The sequence below is a fragment of the Ictalurus punctatus genome, chromosome 4, assembly GCF_001660625.3.
Source record: "Ictalurus punctatus breed USDA103 chromosome 4, Coco_2.0, whole genome shotgun sequence".
Lineage (NCBI taxonomy): Eukaryota > Metazoa > Chordata > Actinopteri > Siluriformes > Ictaluridae > Ictalurus > Ictalurus punctatus.
In genome coordinates, this window is record NC_071284.1 from 22,348,078 (window position 1) to 22,375,555 (window position 27,478).

The 27,478-nt window shown below is 38.6% G+C and overlaps 1 protein-coding gene across 3 annotated transcripts in view; it reads right to left on the reverse strand.

Moving 5' to 3' along the window:
- Positions 1 to 27,478, reverse strand: part of rasa2 (RAS p21 protein activator 2) — a 59,205-nt gene that overhangs the window by 15,428 nt on the left and 16,299 nt on the right. For 2 of the 3 annotated variants that reach the window (XM_053678063.1, XM_053678062.1), the window contains exons 2-12: positions 25,460 to 25,583; positions 21,045 to 21,125; positions 18,996 to 19,099; positions 18,032 to 18,126; positions 11,869 to 11,945; positions 11,335 to 11,418; positions 8,165 to 8,237; positions 7,166 to 7,239; positions 4,689 to 4,790; positions 3,401 to 3,554; positions 2,989 to 3,137 (exon numbers count right to left, since the gene is read on the reverse strand). In XM_053678063.1, coding sequence (XP_053534038.1) covers positions 2,989 to 3,137; positions 3,401 to 3,554; positions 4,689 to 4,790; positions 7,166 to 7,239; positions 8,165 to 8,237; positions 11,335 to 11,418; positions 11,869 to 11,945; positions 18,032 to 18,126; positions 18,996 to 19,099; positions 21,045 to 21,125; positions 25,460 to 25,583 — 1,117 coding nt within the window. The remainder of the gene's footprint in view (positions 1 to 2,988; positions 3,138 to 3,400; positions 3,555 to 4,688; positions 4,791 to 7,165; positions 7,240 to 8,164; positions 8,238 to 11,334; positions 11,419 to 11,868; positions 11,946 to 18,031; positions 18,127 to 18,995; positions 19,100 to 21,044; positions 21,126 to 25,459; positions 25,584 to 27,478) is intronic. The other variant, XM_053678064.1, reaches the window with a different exon arrangement.

Below are 27,478 nucleotides of genomic sequence, written 5' to 3' on the forward strand. Positions count from 1 at the left end.
AGACGTTGCCGTGGACATTAAACGTCATCATGCAAACAGGAAAGTCTTTACAGATAAACTGGTGCACGTGTGCTGTACAGAATTCCAAAAAAAATGTGGCTGAAGATTCCTCCACAGAGTAAATCCATATTATGGAAAATGTTTTAAATCAAGTTTGTAAAAGTTGTCGGAAGCTTGGTGATGGTGACGTTGAAGTCGAGTGAACGTGGTGTAGTTTGTTTGTAGCACACGGTTAGCTTTTTATTTCTGGCGATTGTATTTAGGGTTCAAACTTCATAAAAGTTGTGTTAATCTGTGGAAATTATCTTGATGGACAAAACGTGTTAGTATTGTAACCTTTTGTTGATCACAGAGCTTATTTTTTGCAATAATCCAAAAGTCTATGGGAAAATCCTATTGGGTTTTTGTCGAGGGAACCAGTGTGGTGATAACTTCCAGGTTCCGGTACAAAATGACGTCGTCCCTGCACCACTCTATTGGGTGATTTGTCTGCGTCTCTCCTCCTGTAAACACTGTTATTGCCTTTTCTGCATACGCCTGAATTGTTTTCATTTGGTTGATGGTATTTTTATTTTTACTTATCCTATATTTTAGGTACAATTTTATTGATATTTTGCTTCTACAAGATGATCCACTTTAAGGATCAGTCTAATTTGATGCAAAGATTTGTACATTTGCAGGAATGTAGCACAACATGGAGGTGAAAGCAGTGGTCTGTTTATTTAAATGTGAAAGTGCAATAAAAATATGTTGTCCCTAAAAATCAATGAATAATCGTGATCTCAATATTGATCAAAATAATAGTGATTATCATTTTGGCCATAATCATGCAGCTCTACTGTAAATGCAACTGTAAAAGATATTTAAAGTAAAGTACTTAAATATCTTACATATAAAATAATGCATAATCTGATGCTTAAAAAACCTCCACCTTACAATAGATGCAGGATACAACTGAGATGAAATTAGGTTAAGCTCAAGCAACCATAGCAGTTTGGTGGTGCTAGGATTTGAACACACAACCCTGTAATCTGTAATCCAACACCTTACCCACTGAAGTGGTTCAATCAATGCAAGCTAGTTGTGGTGGCTCAGTGGTTAAAATGTTGGGTTTCAGAGGAGAGGGATGGCTTCAAATCCCAGCACTGCCGAACTGCTATAGGTGGGTCATTGAGCAAGACCCTTAACTTTAAGTTAAGTTGTATCCTGCATCAATTTTAAGGTGCCATTTTTCTTTTGAAAGCACCAGCCACAAGAGCAACTGTACTGGATTATGTGTTATTTTATACTATGCAAGATTATAGCACTTTACTGTAAATATGCTTTTACAGATGGACATTGCTGGTAACCCTGTTTCCAGTAAATTACTGTAAAATTTACATTAAATGTTTTACAGTGTAACTGTAATTGCAGTTGCTTGAAAGTTTGTGAACCCTTTAGAATTTTCTATATTTTTGCACAAATATGACCTAAAACTTCACAGAGAATCCAATTAAACAAATGAGACAAAAAATATTATACTTGGTCATTTACTTATTGAGGAAAATGATCCAATATTCCCATTTAATATCTGTGAGTGACAAAAGTATGTAAACCTTTGCTTTCAATATTTGGTGTGACCCCCTTGTGCAGCAATAACTGCAACTAAACGTTTCTGGAAACTGTTGATCGGTCCTGCACGTCGGCTTGGAGGAATTTCAGCCCATTCCTCAGTACAGAACAGCTTCAACTCTGGGATGTTGCTGGGTTTCCTCACATGAACTGCTTGCTTCAGGTCCTTCTACAACATTTCTATTGGATTAAGATCAGGACTTTGACTTGGCCATTCCAAAACATAAACTTTATTCTTCTTTAAACGTTCTTTGGTGGAACGACTTGTGTTCTTAGGGTCGTTGTCTTGCTGCATGACCCACTTTCTCTTCAGATTTGGATCAAAGATTCAGATTTATAATTCAGTGGTATAATTCAAAATTCATTGCTCCATCAATGATGGCAAGTCGTCCTGGCCCAAATCATAATACTACCACCACCATGTTTCACAGATGGGATAAGGTTCTTATGCTGGAATGCAGTATTTTCCTTTCTCCAAACATAACACATAATTTCGGTCTCCTCCGTCCACAAAACATTTTTCCAACAGCCTTCTGGCTTCTCCATGTGATCTTTAGCAAAGTGTAGATGGGCAACAATGTGTTTTTTTTTTTGGAGAGCAGTGGTTTTCTCCTTGCAACCCTGCCATGCACACCATTGTTGTTCAGTGTTTTCCTGATGGTGGACTCATGAACATTAACATTAACCAATGTGAGAGAGGGCTTTAGGGCTTTAGCGCTTTAGCTTAAAGTTACCCTGGATTCCTTTGTGACCTCATGGACTATTACATGTCTTGCTCTTGGGGTAATCTTTGTTGGTCTCCACTCCTGGGGATGGTAACAATGGTCTTAAATTTCCTGTACACAATCTGTCTGACTGTGGATTGGTGGTGTCCAAACTCTTTAGGGATGGTTTTGTAACGTTTTCCAGCATGATGGGCATCAACAACTCTTTTTCTGAGGTCCCCAGAAATCTTCTTTGTTCGTGCCATGATACACTTCCACAAACATGTGTTGTGGAGATCAGACTCTGATAGATCCCTGTTCTTTAAATAAAACAGGGTGCTCACTCACACCTGATTGTCATCCCATTGACACATCTGACTCTAATTTCACCTTCAAATTAACTGCTAATCCTAGAGGTTCACATACGTTTGCCAATATTGGATAATTTTCCTCAATTAATAAATGCCCAAGTATAATATTTTTGTCGCATCTGTTTAATTGGGTTCTCTTTGTCTACTTTTCTGATGATGTTTTAAGTCATATTTACGCAGAAATATAGAAAATTCTAACTGAAAAACTTTCAAGCACCACTGAATATACTACCTAAATAAGAATAGGCAGTCTGTGTGTGTGTGTGTGTATGTGTATGTGTATGAGAGAAAGAGAGACTCACTGTGTGTTCTCCAGCTCTAAGGCAGCAATAGCCGTGAGAAAAGGCAGCAGTCTGTTGTGATACAGTAAAAGTCGCACTAAAGGCAGTGAGGCTTCGGATCGATCTCTACACACGTCACCCAGAATATGAGCAGCAGATGCTGAGATTGGCTACAGACAGCGAGTGAGAGAGAGTGAGACAGAGAGAGAGAGAGAGAGAGACAGAGAGATTATCTTAGTGCTAGCTTTTGAAAAGACATGGAGCAAGATATTTTTTTAAAGAAGACCAGATCCTTCAAATACAGAGTAGATGACTCCTTCTGTTGTCAAGTAAATAAAGAACAGGCCTTAAAGACAGACTTGATCTAATCTATTCTATCCGTCAGTCTCTCTACTTTATATAGCAGGTGTGCTGTGTGCTGTGTGTGTGTTACCTGTACATCGGGTGATTTGAGTAGTAGGTTTCTCAGGTTGATGTAGTTGTTTGGCGGCAGCACGTTGTCCTCAGTGTAACAAACATTCAAACGCAAAGAGCCGAGATCGTCAGGCTTACACTTCACACCATTACCTCTTGGCAGGAGGAGATACCTGCATGCATGCACAGAAACACACACACACACACACACTTCATTTAAAGACTTCATTATTATTTTCATCAATCCATTTATTAAACAAGTAAAGCATTCAGCTGCTCTTATCCTTCCAGCCAATCAGAGATCAGCTACTCTTATCCTTCCAGCCAATCAGAGATCAGCTACTCTTATCCTCCCAGCCAATCAGAGATCAGCTACTCTTATCCTCCTACCACAACACATGCATAAATTAGAGCTTCTTTCATGTAAATTAGATGTATGTGGGGATACTGCTGAAAATGGTTCATCTTCATTTGAGCTCGAATCAACTGGTTTTGACGCTGTAGCACAGTTACACGAATCAGATGCAGATTAGTTTGCATAGTTTCTGTGCACTCAAATTCTGTTCTCAATTTCTACACAACTTAAATGAATACAGGCCAATAAGAGTACAGCTGCTTTTATTTGAGAGCTAATTAGCTTTCAGCACACACAAACACACATAGAGACAGAAGGCGCAACTTTTATATTCTGAATCAGCAGCAGAAACGAGACAGTTTGCTTTGGAAAGTGTGTGTGTGTGTGTGTGTGTGTGTGTGTGTGTGTGTGTGTGTGTGTGTGTGTGTGTGTGCCCCTTACAGAAGCTTAACCATGCACTAGACTCAATGGCCTCATTCAAAACATGTAGATCAGTATCAACAAGTTCCCTTATCTCTGTCTTGCTCTCTCAAACACACACACACACACACACACAATATATTTACAAAACACTACCAGCAGGACTCTATGTTTAAAGTGGCTTGAGGACACAGAGGACATAAGCCGGAAGAGTTGGATCCAACACGCACGCACGCGCACACACGTACACACAAACAAACACACACACACACACACACACACACACACACACACACACAAATATTCTGCCCATTCAAAGAGTGTAGTGCTGAATCCGGATGATTGGACAGATAAGCTGAGAGCTGACTGGCTGGGCAGATAAGAGCAGCTGTGTGCTGATTGGCTTTTATCGTGCAACTCCATCTGGTCATGAGCACTGCTCACTCATTACCACTCTGTATTGCCAGCCCATATTCCACAGTGTGACTGTGTGTGTGTGTGCGCGTATGTGTGTGACTGTGTGTGTACGTACCAAGCTTTGTGTACGTGGTCATTTCTCAGGATTTTTACTGACACTCTTGTTTCACCCAGAAACACATCCTGAGCCAGATTCCCATTATTCCATAACTCCACCCTGCGAGACAAACAGAGAGAAAGAGAGAGAGTGAGAGAAAGAAACACAGAACATGAGTTCTCTCTGCAACACATACACATGCTTTTCTTACTATTCTTGTGAGTACCTTCCACTGATATGTTATGCCTACACCAGGGGTGTTAGCTGAACTGTTTATATACTGTTGATTATCCGGGCCTGAGCCCAGATTCTTCTCCATCAAAAAAAAAAAAAAAAAAAAAAGAAAAATTTAAACGTACTTCTAAACAGACTGTTTGCATGCATTTTTTTTTGCATGTGAGGACTACTTGCTTAAAAAAAATTGAAAATTGGACAAAAAGTTGGATAAATCCTAAAACTTGCAGGACTACCGACTGATAAAATGTTAAACTTTTTGGCTATCTAACACGAGACTAGGCTAGTTTGGTGTCACTAGCCAAGGGGAAGCACAACTAAGCTATAACTGTATGAGTTTAGCTGCTACAGAGCCATGCAAATACATTATCTTTCCTTATGCTCTTCTCATATCATTTTCACATAAACTGGAACTCAAACATTTACACACTTTGTTTTCCTGCTCAGCATCAGAGAATGTTACTGTTTCAGTTTCAACCTCTTTACTCGTTAAAAAAATAAAATCAATAAAAAATAAAAAATCGGTGTATATCCATTTCCCCTCACACTGACTGTGAGCTAGCATTTGGCAGAATAGAGACACTGTCAGCCAATAAGACAAGAGTATTTCTATTTATTTTCCTGGTCTCTCCTCCGTTCACTGAAGACATAAAATTACAACACCGCCGTCTTCTTTTACTTCAGTTACATAGTGAGGAACCGCTCCAAGTGGAGAATTATTCTGGGTTGAAAAAATCTTCAGGGCTACAGCCTGTATGGCCCAGGCCAGGTTATGTCTCTGGCCTACACCTATATCTAACTGTAATTTTAAGCTCAGTAAGGAAAACGTTTCCCCCACCCAAATCCCCCCTCACCCCCATCTCACTCAAAGAGTGCTTTGGGACGAGTAAGGACACACACTTGTTAGAGAGAGAGAGAGAGGGAGAAATCTGTTCTCTACCCTCATAGTTTAACACTAACTGGTTAAACTGGATTTCGATGCAGATTTTGCTTTAGCTACTACACAGACACAAAGGTAACATGGGTCACTGTTACTGCCCTCTAGTGGACAGCTGTCTCACTCTGACCAAGCAGAGGTGGGGAAATGTGATTAGCTGGAAGTGTGATCGCCTCTTTTCCAAACAAAACAGGTGCATGTCCATGCGTTTTCTATGCGACTGCAAGCAACAATTTACTGCACGTGTCTGTCTTACCCAGAGAGCGCCACTTTCACTCATTCTCACTTGTGATTTAAATGAAATGATTTTAGTTGGCTTGTTAGTATCTCGACATGTCCGACTAATTTGCGTTAAACATGATGTGCAAAAACGTCTAAACTAGCAGAACTCCAGGTAGTCGGGGTCATCATTCAAGTTCATCAACTGTTACTATTACAGTCATAATTCCATCTAAAGCCGACAAACATTTAATCGCTCCTTCTTGAGATATCGACCTAGTGGAGGAGACGTCATAAATAATCAACAAAGCTATTCTGATTTCTCTCTCTCTGTTGTGTTCTCCTCTTCATTAAGGCACTGTTCGAATATTAGCGTCATCAATTTTAATCTTATCACCATTTCTGATGGAAACAAAATTACTACATTTATTTGTGTAACATGTTACGTTAGCTATTTACAAACTGGTCATGGTACTAAGTATTAGTCTTATAAGTACACTAGGTGATGAGGTGTTCATTAAGTGTTTCCATATAGCTAGTTACCTCAGGAACCTTATCACCTCATAAAGATTTTATGAGTTGGTCAAAATGATTGCCGTTTATTGTAATATTGTTATTGGGAGCAGTGGTGGCTTGGCAGTTAAGGCTCTGGGTTACTGATCGGAAGGTCGGGGGTTCGAGCCCCAGCACTGCAAAGCTTCCACTGTTGGGCCCTTGAGCAAGGCCCTTAATCGTCTCTGCTCCAGGGGTGCTGTATCATGGCTGACCCTGCGCTCTGACCCCAGCTTCCTGACATGCTGGGGTATGTAACAAAAAGAATTTCACTGTGCTGTAATGTATACGTGATTAATAAAGACTCATTATAAATATGGATAATCATTACTGGCGCTAAAATGTTGTTTATCTGACTGAGTGATGAATAAGAGATCGTTAAGTTTACTCACTAAATAAAAAGCTAACTAACTGGTCAACAACGATACTGTCATTCTTTGAGGAGAAATTTTTTCACGTCACGGCTTTATGAAAAGTTGCTACAGTCACTTGTAGGCATTGCTGTCAACTGTTTAATTACATAGAGAGAAAAGAGATGAAAAGAGAAGCTCACTTGATCTCCAGTTTCTCAATGTCCTCATCCTCTAAATGGAAGTTCTTCCTGTTGTAGTTGCTTGGCCTGGAAACCTGCGTGCGCACACAAACACAGCTTCGTGCGTTGGTCACCGGTGTAATTATAATGAGTGTGCGTTTAGCAAAGCTGCTGATTTGCAAGCCGCCGTGTCTCCCATCACGACGACGTCAATGCAGCTGGCTGCTGGAAGTCACTCTTACCGACATTCAGAGTGCGTCAATGGGAACGTTTCACAGTCTACACGGAAACCTTTTCAACTGTGTAACATTTCATTTAAACAAATCGAACAAATTCTCTGCTCTGGGTTGGACTCACAGAAACCAGGGGAAGAGGAAAAAGAAGTATAAAAGTGGATGCAGGGGCTGGGGGAAAATACTCTATTAAAGTGCACATATTATGGTTTTTCAAATATAACCTTTCATGTAGTGCGTTATAGAGCTGTTTGTGAATGCGAAAAGTGGACAAAGTTTAAAAATTCAAACGTGCACGACAAACGGAGTTATTGACTCCCAAAAGAAGGAACCGATTCTGAATAGCTGAAACGAATCGTTAGTAATTCCAGACTTCACTTCCTGTACTAACCTACATAAGTTTGTAATAAAAAGCCCCGCCTCTGGTCTTCATTGGCTGCTCGCTGACAGCGGTAGACCAATCACAACAGACTGGGACATCAGACCAATCAGAGCAGAGTATGCTCTCTGAAAGAAGGAGTTTAGAGTGAATCCTTTAGAACGGATCGGTTAACGAGTCGTTTGTGACACTGGGGGAAAAGGTGATGCTGCAATTTAAATTATGAGCATGTTAAAAAAAAAGCGCTATATAAGTGCAGACCACATTAAAGTGTTTTTCGACCTTGGATACATGTAAATCTATTGTAGGAGACCTTTAAAACAAAATTAGGCATGTTTCAAAACCATAATAGGCACGCTTTAAGACACATCGATTATTTTACTTCATGGCAACACTATGTCTGTTTACCTCAAAGTAAATTGTCTCATCAAAGTGAGGGTCGCTGGTTTTCTTCTTCACCTTTGTCTTCCTCTGATCTGCCCTGCGTACACAATAACAGAGAGAGAGAGAGAGAGAGAGAGGGAGGGAGGGAGGGAGGTGAATTGAGACTGTAATGTAGGCCATGTCATGTATCGAGGCTGTATTTACCACACGTCTGTTACAGCTTTCCGCAAGCTTTAGATAAAAACTTCCTGTACAGTTTCCATAAACACACACACACACACACACACACACACACACACACATACCAGAGTAACTGGCATTAACTGTGTGTGTGTGTGTGTTATGGAAAGTCTCATCTCCATCTGTATCGAGTGTAAACAGGGCAGCAAGAGGGAGACATCATCGGTCACCTTCTGCTCGGGTGTGTGTCTGCTCGGGTGTAGTGATATGACTAATTCCTGATACAAAAGGTGTAGTGACATTTAATACAGTAGTATGCAGTTTGAGACACAGCCTTTGTATTCATGACTCGTGATTGCTCACTATTATAAATGCGTTATGAAAATAAAAAAACTGCCATATACAATCCTAGTACCTTGTGCTAACAATACCAAACAATGACCTGAGGCTTTGTACTGATGTATATGAGTTATCCACTTTTAATTTTACTTGATCTCAGCATGGCATTTGACACAGAGGATCTCAAGATACTTATCCATCATCTTGAAATTTGGGTAGGTCGATCAGAGACAGTTTTAGAAGGGAGTAAGTCGTATTTGGTGGCTGGAGAGTCTCTTGATTATTCGGAAAATTATTCAGGAAAAACGTTTTGCTAAGATCCACACGGTTCTATTCACTGGAATCTCATGTGGAATTCACACACATGATTAACAACTAGACAAAAATGGATTTCCAACAATGATAAGTTAGCAGCATAATGTGTATTTATTGCATTTATTACAGTGCAAGATAGTGAGAAGGGGGTTGAGAGAGATATAGAGGGAGAGAGAGAATATGACACAAAGTACAACATGCTGACCAACATAATTCCTTCGTTTAAAGTAAATAACGGGAAAATGTTAAGTAATCGTTCCAATTCATGGAAATGAAAATACTGGGAGCAAGCTCAGATATTCTTCAATATGCTGCAGAATGTTGTTTTATGCATCTTATGGATGAAACCCAAGATAGAAGTGGAAAAATCAATATAGTTTGGGAAAAATGTTTCCAAATTATTCAAATGATTCCTCATGCTCCCTGAACCACTCTTTCACAAGTGAAGCCCAATGAATATTGGTGTTGTCATACTGAAATATGCCTGTGCCGTCAGGGAAGAAAAAAAATCCATTGATGGCATAACCTGGACATTCAGCACATTCAGGTACTCCGCTGACTTCATTTTATTGATGCATAATGTTGCTGGGCCCAGACCTGACCAACTAAAGCAACCCCAGACCATAACACTTCCTCTAGAAGCTTGTACAGTAGGCACAATGAATGATGGACGCATCGGTTCATGCGCTTCCCTTCTTACCCTGATGCACCCATTGCTTTACAATAGGGTAAATCTGGACGCATCAGACCACATGGCTTTTTTCTATTCTATTCCACAGTCTGATCATGATCATTCAAGATTTTGAACATTAATTTTTCAGACCACATTCCTTCCTCAAAGTTGTCAGTTCACCACTCTCCTTCCATGATTTAATAATGCATTTGACAGTTCTTAACCCAATTTCAGCAATCTCCTTAGTTGTTTTCTTTGCTTGATGCGGGCCAACAATTTGCCCCTTCTGAAACACAGTAACACGGGATCTGCCTTCCGACATGCTTGTTTAAGAAATGAGAAGCTACACACTGCATCACTTAGGGTGAAAAGAATTGTTGCCTGCTGAAACATATTCATCAGTGCAATAATGATCCAATCATAGGCGTTCATGTATTTGTTTATTTATATCCAAACAGTGACCTTTTTTTTTTGGCCACGCAATGTATATGCCTTCACTATGTATGTCACTATTACACCATGCAGGCATGTCACATTAATTTCTGAGGATTTTGAGGATTCTGAGGAAGTGATGTGCCAAATTACTATAGTAAACGCTCGATGGTCACCTTGCGTACACATCGTTAACAGCAAGTGTAAATCAGCCTTAAGCCCACACCCAAAGCTACTGTACAATGGAGTTGTTCAGTCCAGACCTCAACCTGACCGAAAATCTGTGGCAAGACATGAAATGTGCGGTTTACTAATGGAATCCATACAGTCAGACAGAGCTTGAGGAGTTTTGCCAAGAAGAATGAGTAAAAATATTAGGATCCTCATGTGCAATGCTGATCGAGACATATCCCAGAAAATATTACTGTCTGTAATTACAGCCAGTGGTCGTTCTACCAATTACTGACCCGGAGCGAATACCAATACTCTGCTGTTTATGATTAATGTATTTTGCACCTTCAAATGTTACACATGTTGTATAAGCTATGTGGGAAAAATGTCAATTAGGTTGATTCAAGAGGTAAACTTTTTAAAAAAATGTCCTAGAATGGTGCATGAATACATATGCAATATTTATAAATATTCCTTTAAAGTAAAAAAAAAAAAAAAAAAAGAAAAAAAAAGAAAAGAAAAAAAAAAGTATTTTACTGTATTTTCCCATATATAAAGGTACTGTGCAAAAGTTTTAGGCACATGCAAAGCAATGCTGTAGAGCAAAGATGCCTTCAGTATAGTGAAATTACATGTTTCTACATTTAAAAAAATACTATTAAGAGCAGTCGGCAGTAGTAAATGAAACAAAGGCAATATTTGATGTGACAAAAAAAATAAATAAATAATAGTCTCTGGTAGAATTAGTGCAGTTTTATAATGATATGAGCTGTAAGTTTTATTGAGCATCTTGTAGAACCAGTCACGGTTCTTCTGGAGACTTTGACTGTACTTGCTTCTTGCAGCAAAACCCAGCAGCCTTCATTGTGTTTTTTGTCTGAAAAGTGTCTGTAATATGCTGCTTTCTTTACTAAAATACAAACATTGTTCTGTAACATTTAATTTTGTGCTGGAAAACTAATGTTTGGGAATCAAAAATATTTTTTGTACTGACTCGATAATGTAGAAGTCATAAAATAAAAAATCTATAACAAAGTTTGTACTAAAACATTTGCACAGTACTCTGTGTGTGTGGATAAATTACCTTGCAGGGCCGATGAGCGTTACAGAAGCGTAAGAGTCGCAGGCCTGCCCACTGATTAACGGTAAACCCTGGCACTCGATTATCCTACACACACACACACACACACACACACACACACACACACACACACACAGACACACAGACACAGAGTAAGTGTTATTACACAATCGTTATCTAAGCCTGGTAATCTGCACCATTTTATAATCTGTGATAAAGAGGTGTGAATAATGTATGACATCACTTCCTGTAAGCTATATGTGTGTTTTAATGTTTGAATAAAGGAAAGAGAAATAGACAGACAGACAAAGGGAGACATAAAGAAACAGACAGAGAAAGACAGAGAGAGATATTGAGAGTGAAAGATAAAAGACAGTTTGTTTGTGTGTGTGTGTGTGTGTGTGTGTGTGTGGGTTACAGTGAAGCTAAAACAGAAGCACAATTGCAGCAGGAGGAGAGCAAGTCAGACTTCCTGTTTTGGTGGCATCACTTCCTCTTTCATTACGCGATCTCTCTCACACACACATGCTGACTCACCTGACCTGCAGGCGCGAAGAGGGAGGCCCGTTATCTGTGATCACTTCATTAAGCTTCATCTCTAGATGAACCTTCCCCTTGAAAATGAAAACACACACACACACACACGTTTAATTAAATCTTTGTGAGGTATTTCCATAGTACTGTAGTTGAATAATGATGTGTGTAGTGTTAATGTTACTCCTGAACCTCAGTAAAGGAAATCTTTTGGCTCTTTTACACTATATTTGCACTGCTTGTGTGTGTTAGTTGCTCTGTTAGATGACACATATGCAGTGTTAAACCTATCGTATATAAACTACGTAACATTACCAGCATGCCATGTGTCTATAATGTGTGTGAAAGCTCATTCTAACAAGGCAGAAAAACAAGGCTACATAGACAAAATTCATTTTACAACTCTAAAATAAACATGTGCCAGGAATTATATACAGTCAGGTCCATAAGTATTTGGTGAGTGACACAATTTTTCAAGATGTGACTGAAGTGTAGACCATCAGCTTAATTCAAGGGGTTGAACAAAAATGTTGCATTAACCTTTTAGAGTTAATTTCCCTCCATTTTCGCAGGCTCAAACGTAATTGGACAATTGACTGATAAGAAGTTTCATGGCCAGGCGTGGCCCGTTTCTTCATTACTTCATGACAGATTACACTAGTGTGTTTTCGTATACTAGTGTGTTTGCGTTTTCGTAAAACGCATAACTTTTGCTACGCCTGTCATCTACACTACTCTGGCATTTTTGACCCTCGAAAACTGAGACTTTTGGAAACACCCAAGACCCCGTTTTAGTTTGAAAACTCCGGGCTCGCGTTTTAGTGTAAACAGACCAAAACAAAGACTTTTGAAAATGAAGGCGTGGCTTCGCCCACATTTGCCCCCCTATTGGGTCTTCTGGATCATTGCGTATCCTTCCCTGATTCGTCAAGCCCCTATCATATGACCATTACGCTACCTTGATCGTGTACACAACAACACGGAGACTGAACCGCAAGCTTTGCTGGCTTTGTTGTCATTCTTAGCAGCCACTGTGCAGTTAAATTCTGTATCTTATAATTCTGCAGCTGCCTACATGTGCAAGAGGCCAGCAATATTTAGAGCAATCGGAAACAAGTCTCATTTCGAGTGACCTAAACCCTACATAGTCTGTTGTGCCTGCCGGTGACTAGCAACCAACTTTCTGTTTACACGTGTGTGCGCATGTCCAGTGTGCATGAATGGTCATGTGACATGTGTTTTCGGTTTGTAGTGTGGACGGAGATCATTTCTGAAACACAGCAGGAACGCCAGTGTGTACGAGGATCAAGTTTTAAAACGAAAACGCACTAGTGTAAACAGGGAGATACAAGGTCTGGAGTTGATTCAAAGCATTGAATTTGCATTTGGTAGGTGTTCATGGGAACTCTCAATATGGCATCCAAGGAGGTATCAGTGCAAGTGAAGGAGGTTGTCATTAGGCTGAAAAACCAAAACAGACCTATCAGAGAGACAGTAGAAACTTTAGGAGTGGCCAAATCAACAATTTGGTACATTCATAAAAAGACGTGAGAAAAGAAGTGAGCTCAGCAACACCAACAGGCCTGGAAGGCCACAGAAAACAACTAAAGTGGATGATCGCAGAATTCTTTCCTTGTTGATGAAAAAAACCTTCACAACACCTAGCCAAGTCAAGAACACTCCGGAGACGGTAGGTGTATCATTGTCAAAGTCTACAATCAAGAGACCATCTCAAAAAATGCCTGACCAGTTCTGATTCAAGATTAACTTGCAGCAGAATGATGGGAAGAGAAGAGTATGGAGAAGGAAAGGAAGGGCTCATGTTCCAAAGCATACCACATCATCTGTCAAACATATGGAGGTAGTGTTATGGCATGGGCATGTATGGTTACCAATGGAACTGGGTCACTGGTGTTCACTGATGATGTGACTGCTCATAGAATGAGCAGATGAATTCTGATAGGTCAGCACTTCACAGTACAGATGGATAACGACCCAAAACATACTGCAAAAGCAACCCAAGGGCTTCTTAAGGCAAAGAAACTAAAGGCATAAAGACACACAAACAAGCAGGAAGTGAAGTCAGCTGCAGTAAAGGCCTGGCAAAGCATCTCAAGGGAGGAAACTCAGCATTCGTTGATGTCCATGGCTTCAAGATTTCAGGTAGTCATTGACCGCAAATGATTTGCATCCAAGTATTAAAAATAATCCTAATAGTTATGATTATGCTTGTTTGTCCAATTTCTTTTGAGCCTGTGAAAATGGAGGGACTCTGTATGGCTGTAATTCCTAAATGGTTAAAGTAATATTTTGCTGAATTAAAGCTGAAAGTCTACACTTCAATCATATCCTTGATTGCTTAATTTCAGATCCATTGTGGTGGTGTATAGAGGCGCCATGTACAAAATTGTGTCACTCGCCAGATACTTATGGACTTGCCTGTATGTCATGTTGATTGTCCTGTATAATTCACTGTGTGTACATGAGCACACATGTGCACGCACATGCATGTCCTTGCATGCACGCTCTTTATGAGTTTTTCTGTCCTCGTTGCTGCTGAAGGGTGAAACGTGTGTACTAAACAGAGAATAGACTTTACACACACAAAAAAAATGGAGCAGAACACCACTCTCCCGGCTCAACACACACATGCATCCGATTGGTTCACAGAGTGATGATGAACAGTCTGATGGTCTAAAACCTAAAATGAGTACCAATGACTAACCACACACAAGTAAATGAGACCATATGTGTGTGTATTCACTTTAGGCAGACAGTTTCATTTCAGTCTGTCTAATCTATGTTTTATTTATAGTTTGATTTCTGATTTTACTTTGTCTTGTCAAGCTGCTTATTCTACTGTTTCTTATTACACTATGTATCTTTTTTTTTAATTATTGTTCCTGGGTACTAAGTGTTGTTTCCTAATTACTTATACAGCAAAAGTTTAAATATAGCTATTATTCCCTACTTTGCTTTTGTGACCAGGACATTGTGTATTGTCCTCCACGTTCTCCTTGAATTGATCAAGATCAGCATCAAGGATATGGACTTTGAGAGACATCCTGCAGTCCATTATTGCTGTAGTTCTTTACCAGAATCTTAACGAGTTCCACATAGTTTCCAGCTTTGTGATTGCCCAGGAAGCCCCGAACCACTGTGGCAAAACTGTTCCAAGTTACTTTCTCCTTCTTAGTGAGCTTCTTGGGGAATTCTTGCACTCCGGAATGTTCTTTATCTCTGGTCCAACGACGACACCAGCTGTAATGCTGCTTCAGACAGCGTAGGAAAAAAGTCTTAAAGGTATTTGAAGCCTGCTGAGTCCTTATCCGGAGCTGTGACAAATTGTTTCGTAAGGCCCAATTTGATGTGCAGCCACCATTTTGAAGTCTCTGATGACCTCCCAGCCGTACTCATCATAGATCAAGGCATCCAGCAATGTCTTGACGCTGTTGTGATCCTCTTTGAGGTACTCCGAGTGAGCCAGGGGTTTCAAACTACCAATGTCCTGGTTACAAAAGCACAGTTTGAGGGTAATAATATCTATTTTCTATACTATTGAGGCATGAGCAATTAAAAAATAACACCTAGAAATTGCTTAATATACAGTATCCATTCATTTTATGCTTAATTTCAGATTCAAGTGTGAAAACCTTGCTTCAGATCATGCTCAATGGGACTATGCACTCATTAGAATCCTAAAAAGCTTTTCACACAGCATGTGATAATCAGCATGCGTCCCCCAAACTGTTTCATTTTGGTTTGATCAGACCAGAGAAATTATTTCTATGTCTGTGCTGAGTCTCCAATCCATCTTTTGGTAAACTCACATGGATTTTTTTCATTACTATTCCATAGAGCCCAGCTTTGTGAAGTATCTGGGCTAATGGAGTATCTAGGTAGTCCTGTGAATAGCTTGTCCCACCTGAGCTATGGATCTCTCCAGCACCTTCAGAGGTATCCTTGGCCTCTTGGTTGCTTCTCTGACTAATGCTCTACTTACCCGGTCACTGACCATATTAAATAATTTCTAATTTTCCATAACTTTGTTCCGGACTTGTTTTGAGTCTTCATGATGATGTTTGTTTAGCAGGGTTGGGGGGGTTACTTTAAAAATGTATTCCGTTACAGTTACAAATCGATTCTTAAAAATGTCATCAGTAACGTAATCCCAGTATCACAATATGAGCAATGTAATCTGATTACTTTCGGATTACCTCAAGGCCACATATGTAAATAAAGTCAAGAGAAAAGCAATATCATCTCAAATACTTAAATTTAAAGCTTCTTTTAGAGCTTAAAACATGTTCAATGTTTGGATTTGTTTTAATAAATAAAATAAATAAATAAAAGATCACTGTCCCTGATGCGAGTAACATTACATCACAAAAACTTGGGTGACTATATTCTGGTTTTCCAAAAAGAGGACACTTTTTAAAATTTCATTTCAATTTACATTAAATAAATGACCTTATATGGCCATGGGCATTGTTTCGACTCAGGACAGCTGTCATTTGTTGCTATTGTTGAGCAACCGTCTGACGCCGTACACGACAGAGCTTCACCTTCGAGCATTCGCTGAGATTAGGCGAATGGTTGAGAGACAGGAATTTGGCCAATAGTTGCTGCAAGTCTTTTATAATCAACCAATTGGTGTGCGAGAAGGCGGGAATTACTGAGAGGGGTTAAAGTAATGCAAACATGCACACACATTGCAGTATTAAACCATAAACACATCATAATGAAATTAAAGCCGAATCCCAGACATTTTCTCAAATGTAGACGCGTTTTTAAGGTCTGAAAAAGAGGACCTCTCCGGGGAAAAGAGGATGTAAGGTCACCATAACAAAAGCATTTCAGAGAACTATTTGTGTTCATTTCTACCAAATTAACTTTGCACAAAATTTATTTGCGCATGCACCAGGAAGTTGAGAGAGAGAACCAGGGCTATAATCAAGCAGCTGTCTATACTGTGTTATGTCAAAAGAATCATTTCTTTGGTTTTAAATGAAAGAAAAAAAAAAATCTTGATAGTACTCGCATTTTTTTTTTTTTTAACAAAATGTACATGTAATCTGATTATGCAGTTACATGTACTCCATTACTCCCCAAACCTGTTGTTTAGCTATGGCTAATAGCAGGAAAACTTCATTCAACTAATTATGTGACTTCAGCTGACTGCACCAGAACTAATTTAGCGGTTTCACACAAATGAGGGTGAATACTTATGCAATCACCACTTTAACTATTTTTTTCTTCCTTCATCGATAATTATACAAACTATATTGTTTCTCCGATCGGCTTCATGCTCCCTGCAGCCCCTTGTAGGATAAGCGGTACAGAAAAATGGATGGATGGTTATCATTTCCTACCACTTCAATATGATATGACAATATGGCTATTTTGTGTAGTGTCACGACATTTTCTCCCATTAAGTCCATTTAAGTATTCACCACTTAGTGTGGTGAATACTTATGCAATGCACTGTATCCATTAAATAAATCTACAAATAAAAAATTTACATTTAACATATGAATAAACATAAACATTTATATATTTATTGCAAGGATGTATTCATGCGCATATATTTTCATTTAGCTCTCTCCGCCCTCCATGCTAAACACAGAAAACTGAATGTAGAGCAAAACAGCAAAACCCATTTTACAGCTCTGATCAAAGAGGGATAAACGTCAAACGAGTTCATTATACATGGAGAACAGTGCATCCCTCATACAACATCAACACATACACGACTTTAGATTATAGTCCCGCATGCCTTTCTTAAACAAATTACAATCCTATACCTAATCTTAAATTCATATTGTAATATTTATTTGAGATATTGCTGTATAAGTACAAATAATCACTGAAATTACAGAGAATGACACACACTGGACTATGCTCACTACATCCAGGTGCCATCTGAGGCCAGATTCAAAAAACTGTCTGCCAAAGTTTCTTTTTGTCTTTTCAAATGAGTTGGAGGCAGTTTTATTGTACATTTATTATACATATATGTTTTTATGTTTCAGACTTCAAGTGTTTACTGTTATCTGTTCACCAAAATTGATCTTGAGTGTTCTTTTCTTTCCCATTATTGCTCCCTACGTATGATATAACGTAATGGCCACAAAGAGACAGATCAACGGAAAATGTGCTGCCTTACCTGCACCTCTGAGTTGGGATCCACGGGCTGCAATGGGAACCAGTGCTCCTTCCCACTGTAATTACTCAACTCCTCCTTCCTGAGGGCCACCTTCCCTACACACACACACATTCATTTATTGAGGATGTTATATATATATATACACAGTATCTCACAAAAGTGAGTACACCCCTCACATTTTTGTAAATATTTGATTATATCTTTTCATGTGACAACACTGAAGAAATGACACTTTGCTACAATGTAAAGTAGTGACTGTACAGCTTGTGTAACAGTGTAAATTTGCTGTCCCCTCAAAATAACTCAACACACAGCCATTAATGTCTAAACCGCTGCCTAACCCTAACTCACTTTTGTGAGATACTGTGTGTGTGTGTGTGTGTGTATATATATATAGAAATATAAATATTATATATATATATATATATATATATATATATATATATATATATATATATATATATATATATATATATATATATATATATAAGTGCCTTGATTCATTGATTGTTTCACACATTTCAAATTCTTGCAGCATCTGCTGATCATTTTCTCACAAAAAAAACAAACAAACAAAAAAAAAATGGACCCCTGCCCTACCATTTTGTTTTCTTCACAAGTAGCCAGTAGCTCTTCCTAATTCTGAATCACTCCAAACGTTCAGACATTTCTAACGCCCTTTGTTGACTTTTCATGTTGTTACTAATGTTTTCTGTAAGCTCTCCTAGGAATTGTACACAGTGTCATACAATATGCTGCTACAATCTTCCATCGATTTCAACTCGTCAATTCCCTCGTAAATGTGTTTGTGAGGGGGAGAAAAAAATAAGACGTTTATATAGGTCTAGAATATCAAACCAGTTTGTAATGTATACGCTAACTGATATGGAATACCCCTCTGAAATTCACACTTGCATTACTATTTATGTGTTGCTGTGTGTATGTGTATGATGTATACACTAACCGATGGTCAGATCCCTCTGAAACACAGACTTGGCGTAAACGTAGAAGGACAGACACTGGAACGGCCGAGGGATCTCAAAGTAGAAATCTTCCCCATAAAACGGGCTGAAACACACGTATAGCACATGAGGAAATGCATTGCAGCACAGAGCTTCTGCACACTAATGCCACACTTCATCACTCATGCCAGAAAGGCAACAATATTTGGGCAGCAATGGTATGTATAGGCTTGGGTCGTCGCCTTTTTTGGAGAAGGTAATCCCAGAAATCAGGTCAAACCAATGTACTACATGCAGTAATATGCACAAAAAAAAATGGCTTATACACTGTATATAGTATCCTAAGTATTCAGACACTCTTTTTCTTGTTATTGAATGTACTTCCAGTGTATACATCCACTTTAGATTTACACACATAATGTCTTTTGAAAAAAATGTGTATTTATTACCATAAACAAAGACATGTTTATAAAATGAATTTGATTGGGGGGAATTGCAATTGTAATTGTAGCTTTGAGGTGTCTACAGTCTGAAATAATTCTCTTTTTTGAAGCATTGTGGATCAGTTGTAGCCCATTTCTCCGTAAACTTTCAATGTGATTCATTGAAGTCAGGAAATTGACTAGACCATGGAGGGCCTTCTTGAATTATTTTGGCTGTATGTCTGAGGCCTTGTCTCTTTGAAATATCCATCTTCTCCCCAGATTCATTGCCTTAGCTGATGAGAATAAATTCTCCTCTGATATGTTGTGGTACATTGCTCCATTCATGTTTCCTCTCACCTCCATACTTAACTGTGGGTATGGTGTTCTTGGGATCATACACACAACGAAATTAATTCCAAAGTGTTCCATTTTTGTTTCATCTAGACTAGAGTGTATTTGTTTATCATGATTTGTCTAAATGCTTTTTTTTCTCCACGCATCTCTGTGCTTCTTTTTATTGTGGCAGAGCAGTTTTTGGGTAAGGTGTAGGTACAAGGAGATGACTGTGGTGCAGTTCGTTGCTCATTGTTCTATGTGTAACTGCTGTTCTGGCTGCGATTAAGTCGTCCTGCAACTCTTTTCAAGTCACTGCTGGCTTTTCTCTTACGTTCCTTATCATTAAATCTGCCTTGCGCACCTGTCCAGGGATGATTAGTTGTGGTTCCATGAACTTTCCACCTGCATATTATTGAATCAACTGTACTGACAGGGATGTTTAAAGTCTTTACTATGTACCATTTTTTAAGGCTTACAAAGTATGTATTCATATAACTACAAAGTCAAAAGTCATTATGTGTGTAAATTTGAAGTAGATATATGCACTGGAAGCATATTACATAAAGAGAAATTGAATAGTGTCAGAATGCTTACTTCATCTCATTTATAATAATATAGCCAATAATATAAAAATAGAAAGAATAAAAACCCATTTGAGGATTCAGCTTCCCACTTCCTACAGTGGGGGGAAATAAGTATTGGACGAATCAACATTTTTTTCTGTAAATATATTTCCAATGAGTCTATACACATGAAAATTTCACCAGACATCAGTATTAACTCAAGAAATACGGAAATATAAAGAATTAATGACATTACAGTCCATAAATAAAGTTATGTGTAATAAAGTGGAATGTGAATTCTTTATATTTCTTGATTTCTTGAGTGAATACCAAAGTCTGGTGAAAATTTCATGTCAATAGCCTCATTGGAAATATATTTACTGAAAAAAATGTTGATGCGCCCAATCCAATACTTATTTCCCCCCACCGTATATAAAAGTACAAAATCATTCATTCATTCATTTATTCATCTTCAGCAATGGCATTTCCCTGGTCAGGGTAGGGGTGGAGCCTATCCTGGGAACACTGTGCATGAGATGGGAATACATCCTGTATAGGTCACCAGTCCATTATAGGGCATCATGCAAATACACATTCACACCTAGGGGAAATGTAGCAGAGCCAGGCATGTTTTTGGGAGGCACATGCACAGTCGGATAAATTATGAATAAAGCGCGCATGTTGAGGGTGATTTACAAAGTATAATCGCACAAAGTACTTCACTTACAAAGCAGGGGGAGGAAACGGTATGTAAATCAGGTTTTTTCCACATGCTGTTTGTCTTGATAGCCGTGGTGAGAACAGATCCCTAAGAGATTTCCAAAAGAGTAAAACTGAAACGAAATCTTGCCACACATGCATAACTGCACATGGACTACAATACTGATTAAAGACAAGGCAGCGGAAGTTCTGTTCATAAGGTATTGTATGTGTGAATAAAAACTTGACAGGTTGAATCCTGCTGCTACCGAAGGTGTGAACGGATGATAAACATGTAATATGACTCGAAGTTTGCCATGGTTATGCTGTCATGATTTTAGCAAATTTCCTGATCATTTCAACATAATGAGGCATAACCTTGATAAAACCTGTCATTAAAAATGAGTCTTGCGATTGGCAGTGAACTTTAAAAAACATAATAATAACACCTGCTTTTTGGTTATTTTGGTTATATTAAATTGCAATCACAGGCAATCACCTCTCCAGAATGACTTTCCGGCTTATTAAATCACACTGAGGATGCGAAATCAATTAGTTTGCATAAAAACTGTTAGGTAGAAATGCGTCAATTTGCATATTCATGAATGAAACCCAACATCACATGCTATTTTGTTTTACAGACACAATCCTTCACAGCCCCTGCTAGTAAATCAGCTTGCATATTTTTCGGGGGGTGTTTTTATACACACAAAGCTTTACTCAATCAGGACCTCTATGTTTCATAGAGAAGCACTGAGGATTCAGCTCCTCACTACCTATAAAAGTACTTAAGTACATTATGTGCATTTTTGTGTCCAACAGAGTCCCATTTGGTATTTAGCATTCTATCTACTGTACGATAATATCTTCTACACTGTCTGTAATGCGATAGATAGGCTTGTGCGATATTGGTTTTTCCCTGATCGTGATTTTCCACTTGTTAAATATTGTGATAAACTATTTAATCGTCCACAACAGGGAAGACGGGGAAATAAGCATTTACACCATTTCACGTTTAAGGAGAGTAGGGCAGATGTAATAATATTATCAGCTATGCAGTCGGGAACTGTTACCTTGACAGAAAGCGAGCGAGCCTGTGCGAGCATGTCGGTGCGAATCTGGAGGACATGAGATTGGGGAAAGGGGACGCAGCTTCCAGGAACTGTCTGTTAATATCAGAGAGCTCATAACACCTGAGCAAATTATTCCAGATTAACATGTCGGCTGGTTCAGGTCCCGTTTAATTGGGGAGAAAAAGACTCTTATTCCAAGTGCATAATGGTTGGAAGGTCTAGTATTATAATATAAGCAGCAATAAACATCACTGGATATCATGGCAGTGTAATATCGTGTAGGGACAATAATATCATTATATATCGCACAAGCCTAGCGCTAGTTGTACAGTAAGAAGACTTTTAGGACTTAGCACTATACTTGCTATATAATGTACACAGAATATATAGTTCACACTCTGTCCAATAAGAAACCACCTGTTATGAAGCACTGCAGTCTCTATATAGCGTAAGTATATTAGATCAACACCATTCCAGCATTGTTCCCCTATATATATTTATATATGGATATACACTCACGTATGCATGCATGCATGCATGCATGCATGCATATATATATATATATATATATATATATATATATATATATATATATATATATATATATATATATATACATATATATATATATATATATATATATACATATATATATATATATATACATATATATACATACATATATATATATATATATATATATATATATATATATATATATATATATATATATATATATATATATATATATATATATATATATACACACACACACACACATATACACACACACACACATCACATATACAGTCATTTGAAAAAATGTGTACATCCCAAGCAAATGTTTGATCCTCTTTGAAACAGTGCCTATTAGTAAAGTTGATACACTATCAAATGACACATAAATTGAAATTTTGTAGTAATTTTCACAATTTAAATGAACAAAAAACAGATCAGTCACATGGAAAAAGTAAGTACACCACTACATTTACCACACCTTCAAATCCATAAAATTAGACTCAGGTGTTGAAGATTGGGTGCCAGTGATTAGAACCTACTTAGGGAGTGCAGGTGGAACCTGTCTTATTTATACCCCTCTCATATCTAGTGTCTGGTGTTCCCTTTGTTATTGAGGTGTGTGGTGTTATCAAGCCAACATCTGAAGTAAGGCCTTCAGAAAAAAAATATTTTGGATGCCTATGAGCCTGGCAAAGGATTTAAAAAGATCTCCAAATTATTTGAAATACATCATTTCACTGTAAGGAAAATCATCTACATTGCCATCCAAGCAAATTCAGCCCAAGAGCAGACCGTGTGGTGCATAAAGAAGTCTCCAAGAACCCCAAAATTTAAACAAATTATCGGATAGTAAGATTGTAGAAATGCTTCTACAATCAGAAAGAGATTGCACAAATTTGACCTGCATGGGAGGTGTGCCAGGAAAAAGCCTTTGCTAAGACTGCAGTTTGCAAATGAGTATATAGGCAAAGACCAGACCTTTTGGAATAATGTGCTCTGGACAGATGAATCAAAGATAGAGTTGTTTGGCCACAGTAACAACAGACATGTTTGGTGCAGACCAAAGACATCTTTTTAGGAGGAGCACCTCATACCAACTGTGAAACACAGTGGTAGAAATGTTATGGTTTGGGGTTGCTTTGCTGCCTCAGGGACTGGACAGCTTGCATTCATTGATTCAACTATGAATTCTGCATCATATCAAAGAGTGCTTGAAGATAATGTGAGGCCATCTCTCTGAAAGTTGAAGTTGAACCAAAAGTCGACCTTTCAACAGGATAATGATCCTAAGCACACTAGCAAATCCACTGAGCAATGGCTCAAAAAGAAGAAAGGGGGGTTCTGGACTGGCCTAGTCAAAGCTCTGATTTGAATCCCATTGAAATGTGGTAGGGGGATTTGAAACGGACAATACATGCAAGAAAACAGTCAAACATTTTGCAACTGATAGAATATTGCATGGAGGAGTGGTCAAAAATTCCAGCAAGCAGATGTTAGAGACTGGTGGACAATTATGCAAAACACCTACAAGAAGTTATTTCTGCTAAAGGGGGCAATACTAGCTTCTGAGGCCAAGGGTGTACTTACTTTTTCCACAGAAGAATATCACACCTATTGATATTTCACCTATTTTTAATTGTGGTTTGGTTCAAGTATATCAGCTTCATTAATTAAACAGCTTCAGGCACTGTTTCAACAAGGATCAAATGTTTGCTTATCCAAATATGTAAAAAAAAATCCAACAGTTTCCATATATATATATATATATATATATATATATATATATATATATATATATATATATATATATATATATATAAAACTATAATAAACAACAACGACAATAATAATAATAATAATAATAATAATGCTACAGATTTAGGAGAGTAGGGAGAATGACCGTGTGCGCATGGAGTCAGTGCGGTCAGCACATACTGCAGACGAGAACGAACATCCGCCCACACACACATGCAACACATTACACACTCACAGCCCACGCAGTCCAGCACGCATGCGTGCACTTGTGAAAACACACACAGACACACACACACACACACACACACACACACACACACATCACAGGTGGAAAAAGGTTCAAACTGTGCAGCAAACATGGAAAGCAAGTCACAAAACAGAAGGGGACAGAGAGAGAAAAAAGAGAGAAAGAAAGAGTCAGAATGATTTTGAAAGACTGACAAAAAAAATACACAGAGAGAAAGAAACAGAGATAGAGAGAGAAATAGACTAATGCAGAGTGACTGTCAGCTTCGTCAATACAATCCATTATATATATCATGCCAATAAAGCACTCTGAATCGAACTGAACTGAGAGCGAGATAAAGCAAGATTCAAAAATGGATAGACAGAGAGAAAGAGAGAGAGAGAGAGAGAGAGAGAGAGAGAGAGAGAGAGAGAGAGAGAGAGAGAGAGAGAGAGAGAGCGAGCGAGAGGAACGCGTGGGTGGAAACACTTCCTGAGTCACAATCCTCTGAGCACGGAGAACAACACACTGTTGTGAAACACTGATAGAATGACAGAGAGAGTGAGAAAGGCACAGAGAGAGAGACGGTAAAAGACGGAGAGAAATAGAGAGAGATGCAGGAGTTGCCTTAAAAAACCAGATAACTCCAGTACACAGTAAACTGGAATTCATTCATACACTTACTCTGTGAGTGTGTGTGTGTGTGTGTGTGTGTGTGTGTGTGTGTGTACTCTCAGTGTACACAATACACTACTTAGCATATAAAATACTGGCTTTAGTGATTCAGCTTCCTACTTCTATAGAAGCACTGCATATGGTATGAGATACATGGTGCATTGAAGATGGAACCTCTTCCTGAGCGTGTCTCACCTCAGACTCCTGTCACACACTTTTGTGCGGAACACTTCCTCCTGGTCCAGACTGATGGTGCAAAATGTACCAATGTCGCGGAGACGATTCGATCCAGAACCGACACCTAGGTTACGGCCTTCACCTGAAAGAAAAAAACCCAAAACAGACACACACACATGCACAATTTGAGCAAATAACAGTGTAAGTAATTTCATATCATTAATGGTAAACTTCTTTTTTTTTTTTTTTTACAAAACGTATACATTTTCAATTAAATATTACAAAGCACAAGAGGCCATGTGTGTGCAATTTAACAAGTTTCACCAAGCTCCTTGTTTACCAACATCATGTAGACAAGGCCTAAGTTAAGCCACACATGCGAGTAAGTAATGAAGTTCAACCAGTTGTGTGTAGCCTCCATGTCACTGTTCATTTAAAAACAGACCACAATTAACTATATATGGCACGTAGGACATAACTCTTTAAAGAGTTCCTAAACAAAAGAACTTGGACATTGTCTTAGCGCCACTTGGACAGACATAAACAAAATAACTATTTTTTTTCCTGAAGCAGAGATTTTGATCTGATTAGCAGTTTGGGGAGGTACTTTTGCGACTTTATGTGATTTGCCGAGTAATAATTGAACAAATTTACCTACATGGTACGTTCATTAAAAAAAAAAAAGAAACCCTTCGGAGTTCTCAAAGCGAATTCGTTTTCTGATGGCATTTTTAACTGCTACCCTGCTCTGCACATCACTTCCTTTGAGCGCCTAGCACGCCTCGATTAGACCCACCATCCCACAAGGTACGAGGAAGACAAACATCAAGATGCTTCTCTGTCCTGGTGTCCAGGTGGTGGAACGAACCTACCTCTACCTACCTCTTCACCAAGCATGTAATTCAATTATTTAAAAAATAATAATAAATCCCTTGATGTGCATGTTTTCTTTTCATGTCGTACTTCCTGAACAGGGTTTTAGCTTGACGTTATTCTCGGGCCCTTTCCTAGTAAACTAACATGAGGATGTTTGTTTTATAGAGAGTACAAAGCTTTTCTGTAAGTTGCTTGGGATCAGCGTGTCTGCTAAACGCAGTAAGTGTAAATATAACAGCAAGAAGAATGCCTCTGGTGGATTGGATGGGAATTAGATCATTTGGTCCATGAGAAACTGTGGCATTCAGGACCGTGAGCACAATCTCACTCTATGATGGTGGATTTATAAGCGAATGCATTTATCCACTTGAGTGCTTTGTGTACACATGGTCAAAGGTGTCCATAAATATACACGGTGTACGTACGTCCGTAGTTTGAGTTGAAAAGAACGTACACACAACTTACACACATATCTGAGCTTATGCACCATAGATAGACCTGGATAGGCCTGGGTACACCGTGTGACTGAATTTCAATACACAAGTGTGTATATAGTGTACATACACCCCTGAGTGTATATAGTGAACAGGAAGTTGAAGCTGATTTTTTTTACATTTCTCTGGTAGTGAAATTGCTTCCTCATGATTTTCTTTGTTTCAGAATGTTTCGCAATGGAGAAAATGATAATGATGCAACAGTTTATCCTGATCATGGCTATGGTGGAAGCGGAGTTGATCCCGGAGCACTGTGCACGATCCTGGGATATATATCCAAACCTAATCCTAACCCTAAACTCAATAACCAAAAGGAAATCGCTTGGCTATTTTCATTGGTATTATAAGAATTGCAGGTTTTGTCACATAAAAGCAGGTGTCCAAACTGTCAGATATTCTTATTCTGTGTTTATATGTGTATGTGTCTGTGTGTGCATAGATGTGTGTATTAAAGTGCATCGTGTGTAAGATGTGGTTAAAGGCGAGAAGTATTCGCTTCCTCCCAGAATGCACTGCGGCTTCCAGCAAAACACTGATTCAGAAAAAACATGCGTGCACACACACACATACACACACACACACACACACACACACACCTCAAATAACAAATGTCAGACATCCTCATTATTCATTACACATATACAAACCAATAATTATTACACACACT